The 17,087-nt window shown below is 41.3% G+C and overlaps 1 protein-coding gene across 2 annotated transcripts in view; it reads right to left on the bottom strand.

The window, feature by feature from the left end:
- LGR4 (leucine rich repeat containing G protein-coupled receptor 4) overlaps positions 1-17,087 on the bottom strand; it is a 96,232-nt gene that overhangs the window by 22,776 nt on the left and 56,369 nt on the right. For both annotated transcript variants that reach the window (XM_081062563.1, XM_081062564.1), the window contains exons 3-4: positions 4,667-4,738; positions 3,334-3,405 (exon numbers count right to left, since the gene is read on the bottom strand). In XM_081062563.1, the coding sequence (XP_080918689.1) occupies positions 3,334-3,405; positions 4,667-4,738 (144 nt within the window). The remainder of the gene's footprint in view (positions 1-3,333; positions 3,406-4,666; positions 4,739-17,087) is intronic.

Genomic DNA, 17,087 nt, shown 5'->3' with positions numbered 1-17,087 from the left:
TTAAAATAGGTAAGCAATTCTGCTATTGTGGAAAAACCTAGAAAACTTAAGTCTCTGAAATTCTTTCATATTCAATATAAGTGTGATCTAATGTGAAGAAGAAAAAAGAAATCTAGTGGAGCAAATTCTGACCTGTCATTTTAAAATCCTGCTCAGGAAATGTGTTAGCCATTTTTATGATTTGTGGGAGGCTGGGATGCTGCCTTTTTATGAATACCAACAACTCACTTTAAGATTTTATAGCTATCACTCACTTGCATCACACCACTTCTGGTCAATTTCAACCCCTAATGAACTTTGCTCCTTTTAAGCACTACTTCAAAACCACAAGGAAATCTTTCATGTAATTCAGGTCTGAAGATCAGATTTGCAAACTGACTCAAGTGCTGATAAGACTGTTTTACACCATGACAGAATTTCAATTGTATCTAACTAGACCACTACACCCACTATGCCAACAAACCTATGAACATTTCCTTCTCAAATAAAATAGGCCTGACACATAGCTCCTTGTGTTTCTCGTACATGTAAAAACATCCCAATGCCTTTAAAAAAAATGTTTTTTTAAATGTTTTGACTCCTCTCCTCATCCCCATCCCCAATCTTGATTTTGGATATAATTTAAACTATGCAACCCACTCAGTACGTGATGAGCACAGTGTGTTGTTTCCAACAGTATTTTAGAGGGAGACACCATTTTCACAGAAACAATGTCTGTTAAAAACTGTAAATCATCTAAATTGCCAATAAATGTCATGTGCACTTTAACATACTTATTGACCACAAATTAGAAAGAAACTAGTTACACGTTTTCTTGGTAATTTTTCTGTTCTAAAGTTCGAAGATATTAGTCTTCTCTTTTTCAGCCTTCCAACTAGCCAAAATGAATATTTTGATCAATAAGCCTTGGGAAATGAGAACGATTATGGAAGAAGGTCTTCGCATAAAATGAATTCTGAAGAAGCAAAAGAATACGAACTATGTAAAATGTCTAATGAATTCAGGTTGTCTAACGAGTTCAGATCTGAGGGAGGAAAGAATTCTCACTCTGTACATCTGTCCCAGGTTAGAAAGGGTGTCGGGGCAGCAAAGTCACATTTCTGTAAAGGAGTTCATTCCAACCAGTTCACTGAGAGTCTACTTAGAATCTACTCGATTCACTATGGTGAATAACAAGTCCTTATACTCCATAACTTGGCATTTTGGTGAACTACTTAATAGATATTTCTACCTTAAACTTATATTTAATCTAGATATTCAATGGCCAACACCCTGGACACTCCTTTTTTTATGACATCAGATACACTATAAAGTTTGACCTTTACAGTTGAATATATGCTTTATTAATACATATTTTTATTTTCACATTCACTTCCTATTAACTAGAAAAGCTAATTCAAAAATCAAAATGTAATCTATAGTTTACGACATCTAAAGATATGTTTTGGGTGAAGTTAAAAATGGTTTTGTATTAGCAAGTGGGAGACAGGCAGCTCGATCATTTTCACCTGAGTCTCTTGCATCACATGTATTTCCTACAAAAGCTTATACGTACAGTTATTTCAAAGGGCAATACATGTTTTAAAAATTTAAGGAACAGAAAAAAAAAAACAATTTAAGGAACAGATTAGTGTACAAATATGTGATGTGGAGAACACCTAATTTTATAATCCAAAACACATAAATGTAATAACTACGTATTACAATTTTTTATTCAGAGTGATTCTCAAAACTTTGTGTACATGGGCATTACCTGGGTAAATTTTTTTTAAAATACAGCTTTCTGGATCCTCCCTTTAAAGAGAAAATATCATCACCTCTAGGATATGTATGGCCTAGGGATCTGCAGCTTAGCAATCACCCTAATGATTCTGTTGCCTATGGTCAAAGCTGCATACTTGAGTCACTATGCCCCAGTCCCACTGTATCCAGTATTAGAATATGAACTGAAGCAATCAATGTAAGTTTGTATCCATTGTTCTAGGGGAAAAACAAAGTCCTTTGTTTCGAAGGATATTTTTTCATTACTTTCAAAGACATTCCCTTCTCCTAGTTATGCAAATTGGGTAAACTAGTAATGAAAGAAAAAAAACTAATAAAATATACCATCATTATTAATATGAATAGATCCCACAAATGTCTATTAAGCTCTTACTACATGCCAGACATTGTCATACGTCCTTTTCGTGCATTAAAGTAGAGGACAAGTAATGAGCAAACTACTCTATGGAGAATTTTAAACAGCTTGCCCAACATCACACAGCCAGTAACTAGCAAGGTGGGGATTCAAAACCAAATCGGCCTGTTTTAGAAGTCTAATAAATCTAAGCCTGTCGGAATTTGTTTTTGAGAGTGATGCAAACATTGTGACAGGTAAATATGCATGGGGCTGTATTTATTCTCGGCAAAAGTCAAATTATAATAACCACACGCGTCATTCAGTTCAGTGCTTCTCACCCTTTTCCTTGAAAGTGCCCCCAAAAGCAGAGGGACTTGATCTTCTACCCCACGGATGAAGAGACCTAAAGGTGTACACCGAACACTAGTAATCTGTAACATGTATTCTAGTCATTAACAAATACGTGTTTATTTAATATAAAAACAGTTGTTTCTTCAGAATCTCCGTTGGATTTGCAGGGTCCCTGTGATACCACTGCAGCTCACCTGGTCCACCCACTAGAAGGGGAGGGTGGGTGTGCACAAACCACGGCAGCAACGATCTCCGTTCTCTAGGTTCACATCCATACACGCACACGCAAACATGGGAAAGAATGCAGGAAAGAACAAAGTGAAGCGCTATATGAAAAGCCTTTTGAAATTAGCGGCGAAACACGGTAAAAACCACGAGTTGCAATCTTGAGCATTCCACATAAAACCAAACTCTCCTCAAAAAAAGAAACCTGGGAAGAAGACAGCACAGGTGATAAGGTGTATGTATGTTCAAGGTCCACAGATAAGGAACATAATCAATCCATTCGGATTATCATTACCTCCTGAAACAGAATCCTCTTTGTGGCTGTTTCTTGACTGTCATGGCACAAGACATGGGAAATTCTGTACACACATGCCGGGCTCCACAGAGGTGATGATCACCTGCTCCCTATAAGCTCGTGGACGCAGACCCAGCAGTGCACACGTGTACCTTTCTCCCACCCTTGAGACAAGATTGACCACTTTCTCCCTCACCAATGGACATTTCAATAACAGTAACTGGCCAGCCCTATTGTTATCCCAGATGAGAGGACAAATCTTTCCTTTCCCTGAAATTCCACATTCAGCAGCCAGATAGTCTCCTAATGATTCAAGAATGCAGAAACCCAAAAAGTTACTTACAAAGACTGCAAAGCACTCAGTCCTCGAATGGCTTCGCTGGGTACTGTTTTCAGCTGATTGTTTTGGAGGGTTCTGGAAGGAAATTTTTGGTTAGTGAATAACAAGCAATTGTTACCATTTTTTCTTAGAAGAATTCAGAGTCATTTCTTTCCAAAACAACAAAATTTCCAATGACAGGGAAGGGGAGGGGTCAAGGTGGAAAGCACCCAAGACAAAAGAACTGCAGAAAAGCAAGAAGCAATTGTCGTAAAGCCAGAAATGAAATCCAAGCCATCTCCTAACTCAGACCTGCTGGATGATCTATACCTCCCGGGGCAGGGGCATTTTACTCTCAGGAATTAACGCACCCTAATTAAGGTTCATCAACCCTAGGTAGTACTGTTCATGTTAACCAGGAGATATAACAAGTTAACTGGGACGAATAACAGAAAACCCCCTGGAATCCGTAAGGCCTTTCCAAATTGGAATAAAGCAGAAGCCAGAAACGTGGACATTAGATAAAGTCAATTCTGCCAAGAGGATAGGAGACCCTGAGGACTTAGGGGGCAACAGCCGCGTCCTCAGTGAACGCAGGGCCCAGGCAGAAACCGAGCTTCTAATACTAGTTAGTTAGGGCCTGGAGCTTGCAGACATAGATAGATCAGTGCTGAAAATGAAGTCCTTATAGTTTTTGCCTAAACCATTCCTAGTCACATTAACAAAATAACTGCCTGCCATGAATCATAACCACGGAACGGAGTGGTAAGGACCCATCTAGCTCGCTGAACCCGTGACTTGCAGGTCTAGTGACCCAGCAAGGTCGTGGCAGAAGTGGGGCTGGCAGCCAGTTCACCTGCCCCCCGATCCACTGCACTCCACACTCCTGACCACTGCCAGGAATTTATATCCTGATCCCTCACAGACTATATAAATCACAGGCACTTCAATTTCCTCTGGCTCTAAAATGATTTTAACATTTGGAGCTCTTGTAAGCTTTTTTTTCCCTTTAGGGTCAGCTAATTCAGAGTTCTCATAGGTATAAAATAAGTATCAACAAAGCCCTACCAGTAGAGCTTAGATATGATTTTGATTCCATGCATTAGCCACACAAAAAGCCTAACATCCAACTATAGGGCACTAGGGGTCAGAATACCTGTTATTTAGATATTAACTTCTGTTATCTAGACCCAAGATTGCCTAAATCAACCTCTAGCCTCCTACACTCCCCTTTGGCCACTCCTTAAATCTTTTAATCCTGAACTAAAAGAAACTGCTTAACCTAGCTCCAAGCATGTTGACTATGCAGAAAGAAAATACACAGCCAGCTGTGAAATTCTAAAATTGCATTACTTACAGAACTTTGAGTTCTTTCAACCCAGACAAGGCCTTTGGGTGGATAAAAGAAAGGTCGTTGCCAGCCAATCGTCTAGGGGGAAAAAGTAGCAAGAGGAAAAGAAAAATCATAATTCAGACTCTTAAAATTCAGAACTTACAATAACCTAATCTGCAATTAAAGCTCTATGTTAAACATTTATCAAGTCTATCTGACATTAAACATGGTCTTAAACCTTTGCTAAAGTGATCCCAAGAGTCTTCCAATGAGATAAATGTCTCTAGAATTCTTTTTTAAACTCCCAATATAATCATTTAAACAGGCACATTTTTATTCTGGTGAGGTCAAACAAGCCAAAACGCATTAAACCAAATTAAGTTTTCTATTCATGGTCTGTAGCTTGTGGTCTTTTCCAAGTGCCTCATAAATACAGACTACTGGTCAGTAGTCAGGAGAGTTTATTCAGATCAGAGCAAACCAGTCTGTCCAGGAGAAATGCCCTCAGGAGGCAAATCAGCCTGTTATCTCTCCATAACCCAGGACAGCATATTCCTTTCTAAAGAGAGGCAAAAAATCAAAGTCATCATAAATGTAACTTTCCAAACAAAGGCATATGTCTATATTTTTTCTTTTGAAGAAATGTCAAAAGAAATTTTGAAGTGATAAATTCAAGTGGGAATAAGAATGGAATAAGGTAAGGGCAAGGATTCTTTGGGTCCTTTTGCAAGAAATCTGAGCACCCCATTCATACTGGGCCCTACTTTTCCTCCCATTTTTCCCCAGGCACACAGAAGTGGGAGGAAAAGTTGAACAGAGGACTTTAAAGGAGGAGAAAGAGAAGCAGGACAGCAACTTCTGTAAGTAACTTGTAAACTGGTGAACTGAAGAAAGCTTTTCAAGTACTGACTTAACAGGAGAGTTGTGTACCCATGTGATTCCAGTCAGGACTGTCCCAGTTTCCTGTTTCTGTCAGGAATATTCTCCCAAGCAACAAGATTTTGTGTCCATGATTTTTTTTAAAAAATGCTCTCGCTACCTCGCGTCTTGGGATCACATAGTCACCGAGTCATATTAATTTCTCAAACATGAGTGCCTACTAAGTGCCAGTCACACAACGTCCTCTTCTTAGACTTCAGGTGTCCCAGTCCTTCCGAGTCTGTTCCTCTTACACACCTTGATCGTAGGAATACAGGAAGGCTCCTTTACCCTTCCTGAAATTTGAAGTCACAGAGGTCTGAAACGCTACGTTTTAGATGCATTATTTTTTCTTGAAGTTTTTCCCCCAGTTAAAATGCAAACAGCCTTGGAAAGGATAATACTTGATCCTTACCCAGTATTAACATGAAAATGTGTACTGAAGATGTGTGTGAGTGTGTGTGTGTGTGTGTGTGTGTGTGTGTGTGTGTGTGCTGGGTGAGGGTGGGGGTAGGGGAGCGAAAGAGTGGAATAAGCAGAAGATTCAGAAACCAAAAGTGAGAATATAGTTTCTGTAATAGCAAGGATAACAACGTTGGATTTTTTAGGCAACACCACAGTTGTAACACGGGATTCCTGCCCCTAAACTAAACTCTTCCTAAAAAGCCCTCTCACCATAAATGTTGCTTCTCACAAGGCCCCCGAGCACCTAAGCCCTACACTGCCTGCCTTTGGAGGCTTCCCACAACCCAGGCTCATAGCCGTTCACCTCCTAGAGACTCCTACATGTAAAATGAAGGTTTCAGGAAGAGGGTTTTACGACCTCCTCAGGGCTTCCATTTTAAAATGTTTCTCCTCAGCAAACCCTCTTGGTTCTAGCCTCGCCAGTTTCACCATTGCCTCTTTAAATGCTTCAGCTCACAACCTCATCTTCACCCCATAAGTACGTGACTCCAGTGTACTTCCCATGAAAACTGCTGTTCTTAGGAACATGCCGTATGTGGGACTCCCTAGACCTCAACTACACTGGGTCACAGGCTCCCTTCGGCTGGTTGCTCCATGCGCATTTAGTCTTGTTGGCCAAATACAAATGCTTCCAAGACCAGGGCACGCATCTCACTCTTCTGCTCTACCATCCACCATGGCAACTCATTGCTCAGAAACTGCTTTCTCAGAAATTCTCCCTCAAAAATGCTCGCCATTCCAATGCCTTACCATCCCACAGCCTACCTTAGTGAAAGCTTAGTACATCCTCTCAAGGGGCTTTCTCCACCCCAGGCTCGCTAATTAAATCCAAATAATAATGCTCACAGCTCTAATGCAGTGTTTAAAGGTCACACCTTTAAAAGATCAAATTGTGCCATAAGGACTAGATGGGGTAGTTGCCTTCTCCCCCCACTCCCACCCCTGCCCCCCTGCAGGTAGTCATGTGACTATGACTTCTCCTGCACCTTATCTGAAAGACTAGCCTTAAAATGTCAAGTCTGCCAAAAAAACAAACACTATAAACCGACTGAGGCTGTTACAGAGTTCTTTCGTCTTCTTTTGTCTCTAATATTAGCTTTCAATGTCCCTACATCGATGGGCTTTCCTTGGAGAGTTCAGTCGAAAAAGCTCGAGGAAGAGAGTATTTTATAATTTAACAAAGGAAGTGGCAAAATGCAGAGAACCTGACTACCTTTACTTGTCAACAGAAAAGAGTGTTTAACCACATGAGCCAAAATATTTGCTTCCTTTCCCCAAATCTCTGCCCCTTTATAAGCCATGGGAAAACTACAGTAACCTTACTTCAAAAAGCATCCTTTCTTTCTCCACTATTTATCCTTAATGGAAATGGCCAAATGAGCTCCCTGCGTGTGGCTTATCCGGAATGCAAGCCCACTATCTGGAGAAATCAACACTGTTAGGAGGCGGTGGGTGGTTGGTAATGCTGAGCAGGGGGGCACACTACCTCACACTATTCTGATATTCTGATCACTTCCTTTCTTACTGGAGTGAACCTACCAGGCAGAGCCCTCAGGAATGCATCTACCCACGTTCACTAGGCTGCTGTGTTCCTGAAAAATAAACACAGCAGCCTGGTAAAGGCTCTGCAGCTTCAGCAACTGCACCCTCCAAAGCGTCTTTGCTTACAAGTGTTTTACGAGCCAGTGTATCTCAGAGCAGACCCAGGGGAAGCTTCATGTCCAAAATCTCAGATCCAGAGAGAGCAAAACGAGTAAATAACAGGGCTAGGGACAAAGTCCCAAAAATCTCTGGAAGGGAAAAGGTACTATCTAATGAGCCCACAGTAGTTACAGGCACTATGATGGTGGTTTACAGACATTCTTTTCCATTTTAATCATCTCACGACAATAGCCCCACTTCTCTGAGTCCCAAAGAGGTCAGGTGAGTTGGTCTAAGCCACACAGCTGGTAAGCAGAGGAGACAGCATTCCAGTTCTTGCCTGGCTAGCTCCAAAACGTATCCACTTTCTCCTGCACTGTGATGCCTCTAATTTAGCACCAAGAAATTGGGAAACAATGCCCAGAGACATGGAAAAGACTGGACTTGGGCAAGTTAATAACCTTGTTTGAGTTGCGACAGCTCTCACCCAGCCGACCAGAGCTCATGTGCAAGGATTATGGCATTGGGAGCTCAGCACTGCAATTTTATAGAGGCGTTTCCAACTGACCAACAGCACCATCCTTCTCACAGCCAAAGATGACCAGTGGAAGGGGGAAGGATGGATCCCTAAGTGCCCAAAAGCGAAGGACAGAGCATTCTCTGTTGCGATTTTAGCAACTCCCAAGGAAAAAAAGCTGACTGATCTCCAGGAAGCGCTTTCATCAATGGCCCTCTCCAGGCAAAGACCAGCTCCTTCCCATTCTGGTCTTTGCCGCGGTTGTCAGTGCTATATCTAGTTTTCTTAGCTTCTCACATCACGAGGACCTATTGGCTGGCTCCAGAAAACCTTTCTAATTTGGTAAATGATAATATTTATATAATGTTACTATTCTCCCAATTTCTGGGAAGCCCTAAAGGGGAAAAAAAAAAATCAGGAAGACCAAAAGGGTGAAAGTGGCCTACTTTTCGGCTTGCTGAGGGAACAGGGTCCCAGGTATCACTTCCTTCTTTCCCCTCTGCACCCTGAAACTTCTCAGTCTCCAAACACCATAAAGAGCCTGGCTGCAAGGTGTCAATCCATCCATTCTTTTACTCTCCCTGCTGTCAGTTGAGGCTGAGCCCTCTTTTTTTTCTTTTTTTTCTCTCCTGGATTATTGCCGTGAACTTCCACAAGATTCCAGCATCAAAGCACTTCATTATAATACCGTTGAGATCTAAATCTTAAAAAGCACAACTCTGAGCATTTTCCCAAAGGCTTTTTTCCCTGCTGAATCAGCCAGTTCTTCCACATGATCCTCTCTTCCTTTCCCACCTTATTCCCCAGTGTTCCTTGTAGTATCTGCAATTCAGCACATTCTGCTTTTCCACCTCAGACTCTTTGCTCATGACACTTCTTTCACCTGAAATACCCCCACTCCAGCCTCTGCCAATTAAAACCTTATTCACATCACCCTCCAAGCTGGATACCACCGCCATAGGAAACCATTGTGATAGCACCTTCCTTTGATTCCACAGGAATCTTAGACAAAGCTCCTTCACTGGAGGCGTCTCGTTTTGCCTCTGGTTACCATGACCTTGTCGCATCTCCTTCAATTCTATTCCATATTCCTTAAGGCAAGGACGCGGTTATATTCATTTTGTAGACTCTCGCCTGGGACTTCACATGTAGCAGGCACTTGGTATTGGCTGGCACGCCTCAACTAAGTCCCAGGAGAAGTCTCTGGATTCAAAAAGGCAGCACTGCTGCTTACAGAGTGGGGAAAGCAGCTCACCGATCATCTTCACTTGTCTGCATGTTTTATCCTCTTGTTTCATTTCTATTCCCCATCACTCTCCTAACAGGAAAGAACAATTTGGCTAGATTTTGAAGTGCTATGGCAACAATTTTCTTTGCTAACATATTCTGGGAGTATATTTTCTTAAGGGGAGGGGAGCAGGGTGGACTTTAAACATGGGAACACCAGTCCATTGGTCAACAGTATTATCTCAACACTCTCTGGGGTCATGCACACGATCACACAGAATTAACACAAGTCTATCAGGACTTCAAACGGGGTCCCAGGCCACCTCATGGCAAATGCCATCTATTCTGCTTGTTACAACAACAATGCCAGAAGCAGAGAGAGCAAAGACGGAGAGAAGAGAGACCGAAAAAGGGCAGAAGAGACGGAAATGGCAATCCACTAGACTTCTGCTCTCCCACTGGATGTGGACCCCTGCCAGGAAACAAGATACAAGTAGCTCAGTGTGTAATGTCCTTATGAATCAGTTTTGTGTACATGTATTATTCATAAGGTCCATGGATTCACATTAAGGGCTCCTTCCAGGGGAAGCTAGAGTTTTCCATTACATCCTTATTCTGAATGTATATGCTACATGGTATTTTTCTATCTGCCATCCCTCCCAGAGGGAGAAGCAGGAACAGTGCCGGTTAAATGGATACAAATGGATTCTTGTCAATGGTGTGTATGAATGTAGGCCACATTTCAGAAGGCAATCTGTGTGCTGAATTAGACTGGGATTTCTCCAATTGGGAAGCCATTTAAACAAACAAGAGGGGCTAGCTGAAATACGGAATAAGCTAATTGGTGTTTATTTCTCTGAAAAATGCCTGGATTTAGGTTTCCTCTAGTCTGTTACAGAAATTTCACTGTAGCCATTTGGCTGGAATCTAGCCAAGAATCAGAGTAAGGACTACACTATACACTGACTAGACATATGGATCAAGCTGCAGGGAGAGCCGAGAAGGCTTCAGTAGCTTCCAGCAGCTGTTGTGAGGAGCGGGGGTGGAGCAAGCAGACGGGGGCAAAGTAGGCGGCAGCAAGGCCCAGGCTGCCTCGCTTCAGATACAAACAGAGAGCGTTACTCACAGCAATTTCTCTGTCACTCTATGGAGAGGCTGGGGAGTAGGTGACCAAACCAGGAGAGAGCGGCCACAGCCTCCCATCCAATCATGTGACCACCTTCGTTTTGCAGAGGTACTGACTGAGACGACCCAGCACTGTGCTATTGTCAAGTCCCGACAGAAAAGGACTTTGAGCACCACCTTCCCTTCCGACCTACATTTATAGACCCCTCAGCAATGCCTTCTCTCCTCCCCATTTCTTCCTACACCTGTTTCGCCACCCACCAGATCTCCACCTAAAACCACACATACAAGCTACCACAGATTGTACCCAAACCTATCCAGGCTGCCTCTCTTGCAATGCCATTCAATTTTCTCAGGTAGGTGATCAGCACAACACAATGTAATGTGCAAAGTACAACAGACATAACTCCCAGCCCGTGACACTGTCTTCAGAGAGGGCATCTCCATTTCATAATTGAACTGGGCAAGTACGGCCACAGGAAAGCGCCTAACAGGAAGTGATGAGTGACACTTTCTTACTAAATACAATTGGAAATCAGCAGAATCCAAAACTTGGACAACCCCTTCAAAGTAAAAGCAAAAAACAAAATAATATATACTTCTACTATAAGTCCTTAATCAGATATTTATTTACATGTTAACGCCCTACTATGTGCTCAGAACTCTGCTGCCTCCTGTGAAAAATAAAGACCTCAAGAGGTCTACTGGTTCCTATTTAGGGATGTTTGGTATCAATGTATATTAACAAAAATCTAACATTTGTGTAGCACTTTTTGTTTTCATAATCCACCTCTCTTGGCCCTTAAAACAACCCTGGCTAGCAGGCCAGGCAGTCTTATAATCACCACTATCATCTCTGCCCCGCCCCATTTTCTTTTTTTTCTTAAACATGACAAAAACGATCCTGTTTTCTCTGTGCCTTGCCCAACGTCCTACAGTAGAGCTAAAAAAATGTAAATCCTAGAGATAATGTGAGGTAAATAAAATGAAATAATGCAAAGTCTAAATACAGGACAATGTTGTCTTACGTTATTTTCTGTAAATGACTTTCAGAGAACCGAGGGATGTGGCTATCTTCTTAGTGAATACAGAGGGCTAACAACATAGCACCCTTCATAGATCCCCTTGGACATTCTTCCTAACAATGTTAAATAAACCTCATCTGATACAAAATATCAGAGATTCCTGAATGAACTAACAATGTTTTACTTACCCTGCCATCTCATATACCACAAAGACTTTTATATGTTCATATAACTTTTATGTATATGTAAAAACTGAATGTGTTGTATGGATATGAATGTATGAAGAATCCTTATTATGGAAATTCTCCAGTTTTTAAAATAGTCTACAGAGAAGAGGAAAATTATTTCATACATGGATAGTATATCATATTACATATGTCTGCTTAAATGCATGAATACTAAAGCACTAATGTTTAACAAAAAATAAGCCTGTTCTTGCTGAAACTCCGTTTACAGGCCATCCTGAACTCCATATATGACTTTATTCAATGCAAAGAAACTTAAGTTCCACCTGCAGCAACAGGCCTTTGTATCTCCCACTTCCTCTTCTAGCAGCCCACAGAAGACTTATTTTATAGATAAATCAATAAAAACCCTGGCAACAGTTTCATTTTCTAAGCAGTTATCCTGACAACCGAGTCATTTACCCTCTTTCAATAAATACATGTAATATCCACCTATATGAGGAAATAAGTTACAGCTTAAAAATTTTTTTACAGCTAATATCAACCAACAAATATTGACCTACTATAGGCCAAGCACTAAAGGGATGGCAAAATAAGGACTGAGTTTCCCCAAAACGTTTCTCATTTCTTTTAAAGGATAATTCATTAAACATAAAACTTCAGTGGAATTTAGTTTTCACACAGTTTGCTAAGGTTTCTGACACCAATAAATTAAAAATAAGTATTTGTCTTAACCCCTCCCTCAATTTCAAGTTCAAAAATGTGGTTACTGTCACCAAACGCCATATAGGAAAAGTGTGATGACAGGCTCTGCCCTTAGAAAAAACTCAGTGGAGTTGGAGACAAGTACACATACCTAGAGCACAAAGTAACAAGGCACTCAGTCGAGCACTAAACGATGAAGAGCACAGAAAAGGCAAGAGGGACTCGGAAAAGGAAAACCAGGGAAGGCTTCCTACGACAGAAAGGGCTCTGAGTGTACTATATATTAATAAAATGCGTAAGATGTGACTAATACAGAGAGGAACTATGGCAGACACTGTTGGTTTCCTACCAAATATCCATTCACATCTTCCTGGGAGAGCCTGGATTTGTTCAAATACCATCTCCTTCAAATGACTCAGCTCCATGAGTAAATTCCGACTGGTCTTAGCCAATCATAGTGATTCCATTCCAGTAATGGTTTGGAAGGGACCTAAGACCCTAAATCTGGTCATAGGAAGTCTACTGGGGGTCTCTGGGAAAGGCAGCTTTCTTCCTAAATGGGGGTACACTGGAAGGGATGACCCTTTTCTCTTTCTGGATGCTATCATGTCTGAATACAGTATGTGGAGGGACTGCAGAGATGGTGCTGTCCTTACTGGGGACAGCAGGTGAGGAAGATGGATAGAACCTGAGTTCTTGACGTGGCCTAACAATTCCATTAACCAATTCTAGAAGAATCTACCACCTCGTTATGGGATGTGTTGTTTTTTTCATTTACCGTATTAACTTTTTTTTTTTTCCCCTTCTTTCGCTTTCCCCCGTCCCCCACTCCGGTTCAAGCCAGAATTGAGTTTGGTTACTAACAGCCAAAAGCATTTTTATTGCCTAACTAATAACGATTCTTCCTCCTTACCTAGTAATAGAACCCTGATTTTAGTCCAGACAAGAATATGCCCAGCTCAAAGGTCGTATTTCCAGGATCCCACTGTTAAATGTGCCATATGACTGAGTTCTGGCCAATGAGATGTAAGCAGAAGTATCATACGATATAGTCAAGATGGTTCTTGAAGCTGGCTACAGGAAAATACCCCCTTTTTTTTTTCTTCCTTCATCCTTCTTGCTGCTGAGAACTGGGTCATGATGGCTGCAGCTCCAGCAGACAGTTCTTTTTTGATCTTGAAATGGTAGCTATATACTAAGAACTGCAGAGTATCAGATCCTACTTCCCTGCTGACTTTGCGATGCAAAGTGTGTGTGTGTGTGTGTGTGTGTGTGTGTGAGAGAGAGAGAGAGAGAGAGAGAGAGAGAGAGAGAGAGAGAGAGAAAGACAGAGAGAGAGAGAGAGAGAGAGAGTTTAATCCACTATTATTTTGAGTTATCTATTACATACAGTCAAATCTAATCCTGATATGAGGCTTTAGAAAAATTACACATCAGACTGGTAAAAACAGCACAAAGAGTGCATTAAGTACACAAACACAGGTAGAATAAGAATGTTTCTAAAATTGCTACTTATAATGACACAGAGTAAAGAAACACTTGATTAGTATGAGATTGGTTACATAGAATGGGAAGAATCCAAATGATGAAATACTACATATTCATTAATTGAATGCAAAAACTAGATCTATTAATATGGAAACAGTATAATATGCAAAATGATAAGTATAGCATAAATAATCTATATAGTAAAATTCCATTTTAAAAAAGAAATTGCATATGTTCAGGAAAGTCCGGACAGATATACAAAATATTAACCATGGGTATCTCAGTGGTGAGATAATAGGTGATTATTTTTCTTCTCTTCTCTATCTTTCTAAGAGTCCAGAGTTTTAAAATTGAGTACCCATTAATTTTATGATCATTTTCTTAAAAAACAATTTGTCTGTAATACAAATATACCTAGCAGTTCCAACATAATCTTCTTTGATGTATACATACAGTACAAATAGGGAGTGAACAGGAGAAATAATGAACAAATTCTGAGTTAAAGGTTCTGTTAAAGCATATAACATTGTGTCAAATAAGCATGGCTTCACTTAGAGTGAACAATACGAAAGAAACGACTTAGGCTATTTCCTTGCTGGAAAATTCAAACATGCCAGTAGAAAATCAAATACGTTTTCATGTACTTGTAGTCCCTACTATTTTTAGTCAAAGAACAAATCATTGGCTTTGATGAAAATAAATGAGCCAGCAAACTGTGGTTTCATTTGCCTCTCTACACTTTCTGATCCCATGTCAAACACTTTAACCTGGATTGCTGGGTTCTCCTGCTTGATTACCCCTAGCCCCTTTGAAATCCTGACTGTTCTAACCCAAATTCTGAGCACATCACATCTTCTATCACCTCTACTTCTAGACCACTGAGCACTATAAGACAAAGTTACAGAGCCCTTTGGGTCTACTCTAAATTTAAATTACCTAGACTTTCACTGGGACCTTTCTATTCTTCAGCAATCGTTTATTCATTTCAGATTGACCCAGTTAAACAAGTATTTCTAACAGCATGTCTAGTCACTAGATTCTAGTGGGCTGTGATAACTACTTCTTTCTCCCAAGCATGTCTTCCTTCCCTCTTCTGTTTCCTTTGGGAGGAACACTATTTCCACTCCAAGTAGTCCTAGTGGGGATGAGTATATGACCCAGTTTGGGCCATATCATCCTTAACCAAGTAGAGTGACGGGCTCCAGGATAGACAGACACACGGGACAAGTCTGGCCAATCAGAACCCTCGTAGGAGTTTTCAGCTGAAAGCAGGGAGGAAGACTTGAGATTTTGGACCTCCAGATGCAAAGATGTGCTTGGGGCTACCAAAGGTTGTACTTCCCACTCCACGGAGACAAGCTATTTGCAACAGGAAAGAATGAAGCCAAAACACAAAACAGATGATCAAAGTTCAGAAATGGAGAACAGAAGAAAACTCCCATAATTTTTAAATCCTGAGACCCAGTACCATCTGAAGCCAACCCCACCTCTGGACTTTCTAGTTGTACATGAAACAATAAATCCTCTATTATGCTTCAGCTGGGTTTCTGTCTCTTAAACCCTGTGGACTCCTGTCAAATTCACTACATACCCCAAGCTTTATCTACTCTCCAAAAGCCAGAAACCACCTACTAGCAGTCCCCAAATGCCTGTTCCTTGATGAACTTCTTTCCCCAAAGCCACTCTGACAACCCTACTGAAATGATTCTTAAAAAACTAAAATTCCAGGCCTTTTCGATATCTGGCCATGGGCCCCTTTCTCCAGTATGTGAATGCTGATTCTTCATTTCTTGTGAAAAACCTCTCCTCCCACAGCTCCTGGGGCATAGTTCTGCCCTAATTCTCCTGCTCCTCTGGCACTTGGTCTTCTTCCCACACCCTAATTCAAGTGTTTCCCAAGGAGTTGTCTTTGGCCTCCTTCCCTTTTCATCTACCCTCTCTTCCTTGGCAAGCTTTTTCAATTTCATGTTTCCAGTAATCACCTCAAAAGAAAAGACTCCCAAATCTATACTCATGATCCTCTATTCTCGACTCTCCACCTGTGTTTCCAGATCCCACCCACCCATACCCCACCTAGAGTCAACATGTGCATGCAAAACGGCATGTAATCTCTTCTGAAACAATTTCTCTTTCTGTACTGCCTTTAATTCTGTCAAAGCACCATCAGACTCCTGGTAATCTTAAAATTAAGTGTTATCACTGACACCCCGTCATCCCAGCTGAGACATTCTCTTGATTCTATTTCCACAGCATCTTTCGTATCCGTTTCCTCCTCCCTGTCCCCGCCTCTCGTCTGCCGCAGTCCAGATTCTCATCATTTCCCCCTGCACCACTGCCACGAGCGTCTTCATTTGTCTCCCTGCACTCTCTCAATCCCACACATGCTATGCTCCGCGATGAGATGACACTGATTGCAGGTCACATGTGATCGAGTCACTTCCTAGCTCGATGACCTTCAGCAGCGTCTCAAAACGTGAAACCCCTTGTTAGTCCGCCCAGAAAGGCCCTCAGTCCAGCCCTAAACTCCTTTCTAGTTGCTTTCCCGTAACTTCTTTTCAGGAATTCAGCATTACAATCAAACCAAACACCCCATCATCCCTACTACCTATCCCAGTCTGTCTCCGTATCTTTGCTAATGCTCCTTTTTCCTCAGATCCTCATGAATAACTCCTCCTAGCCCTCCTCCAGGCTCTCCAGAAATGCCAACTCTTTGATGAGGTCTTCCTTAATCTGTCTTGCAAGAAGTTATTTCTCTTCTCCTTTGAACGCCCATAACTCCATCCAGTACACTGTTCATCTCTCGTGAAGACATGAATCCCATTTAATTCAGCATTGAACATGGTGTTTTACCAAACAAAATTTTGTTGAATTAATTGTCTAATAAGTCTTTCTTCATCCTCTCCACATCTACAGGAACAAAGTCAGACCTGGTATTGAAACCAGGTCCGTTACTATAACAAGCTATGAGACCTTGGAAAAGTTACTTAACCTCTCTGAGGAAAACCTCAGCCTCCTCATCAGCAAAACGGAAACTAATATAGCTCACAGACTATTATGAGTGAAAACAAAATCATGTTTGCTCTAGGAGGGCCTACATAGTAGGTCCAGTTAGTACAAGGTTCCTTCCCATTTCTCTCTTTTCACCCTTT

Source organism: Rhinolophus hipposideros, assembly GCF_964194185.1.
Source record: "Rhinolophus hipposideros genome assembly, chromosome: 10".
NCBI lineage: Eukaryota > Metazoa > Chordata > Mammalia > Chiroptera > Rhinolophidae > Rhinolophus > Rhinolophus hipposideros.
Note: the sequence above shows the minus strand (reverse complement) of the source record. Positions and strands in the feature narration are given on the sequence as shown.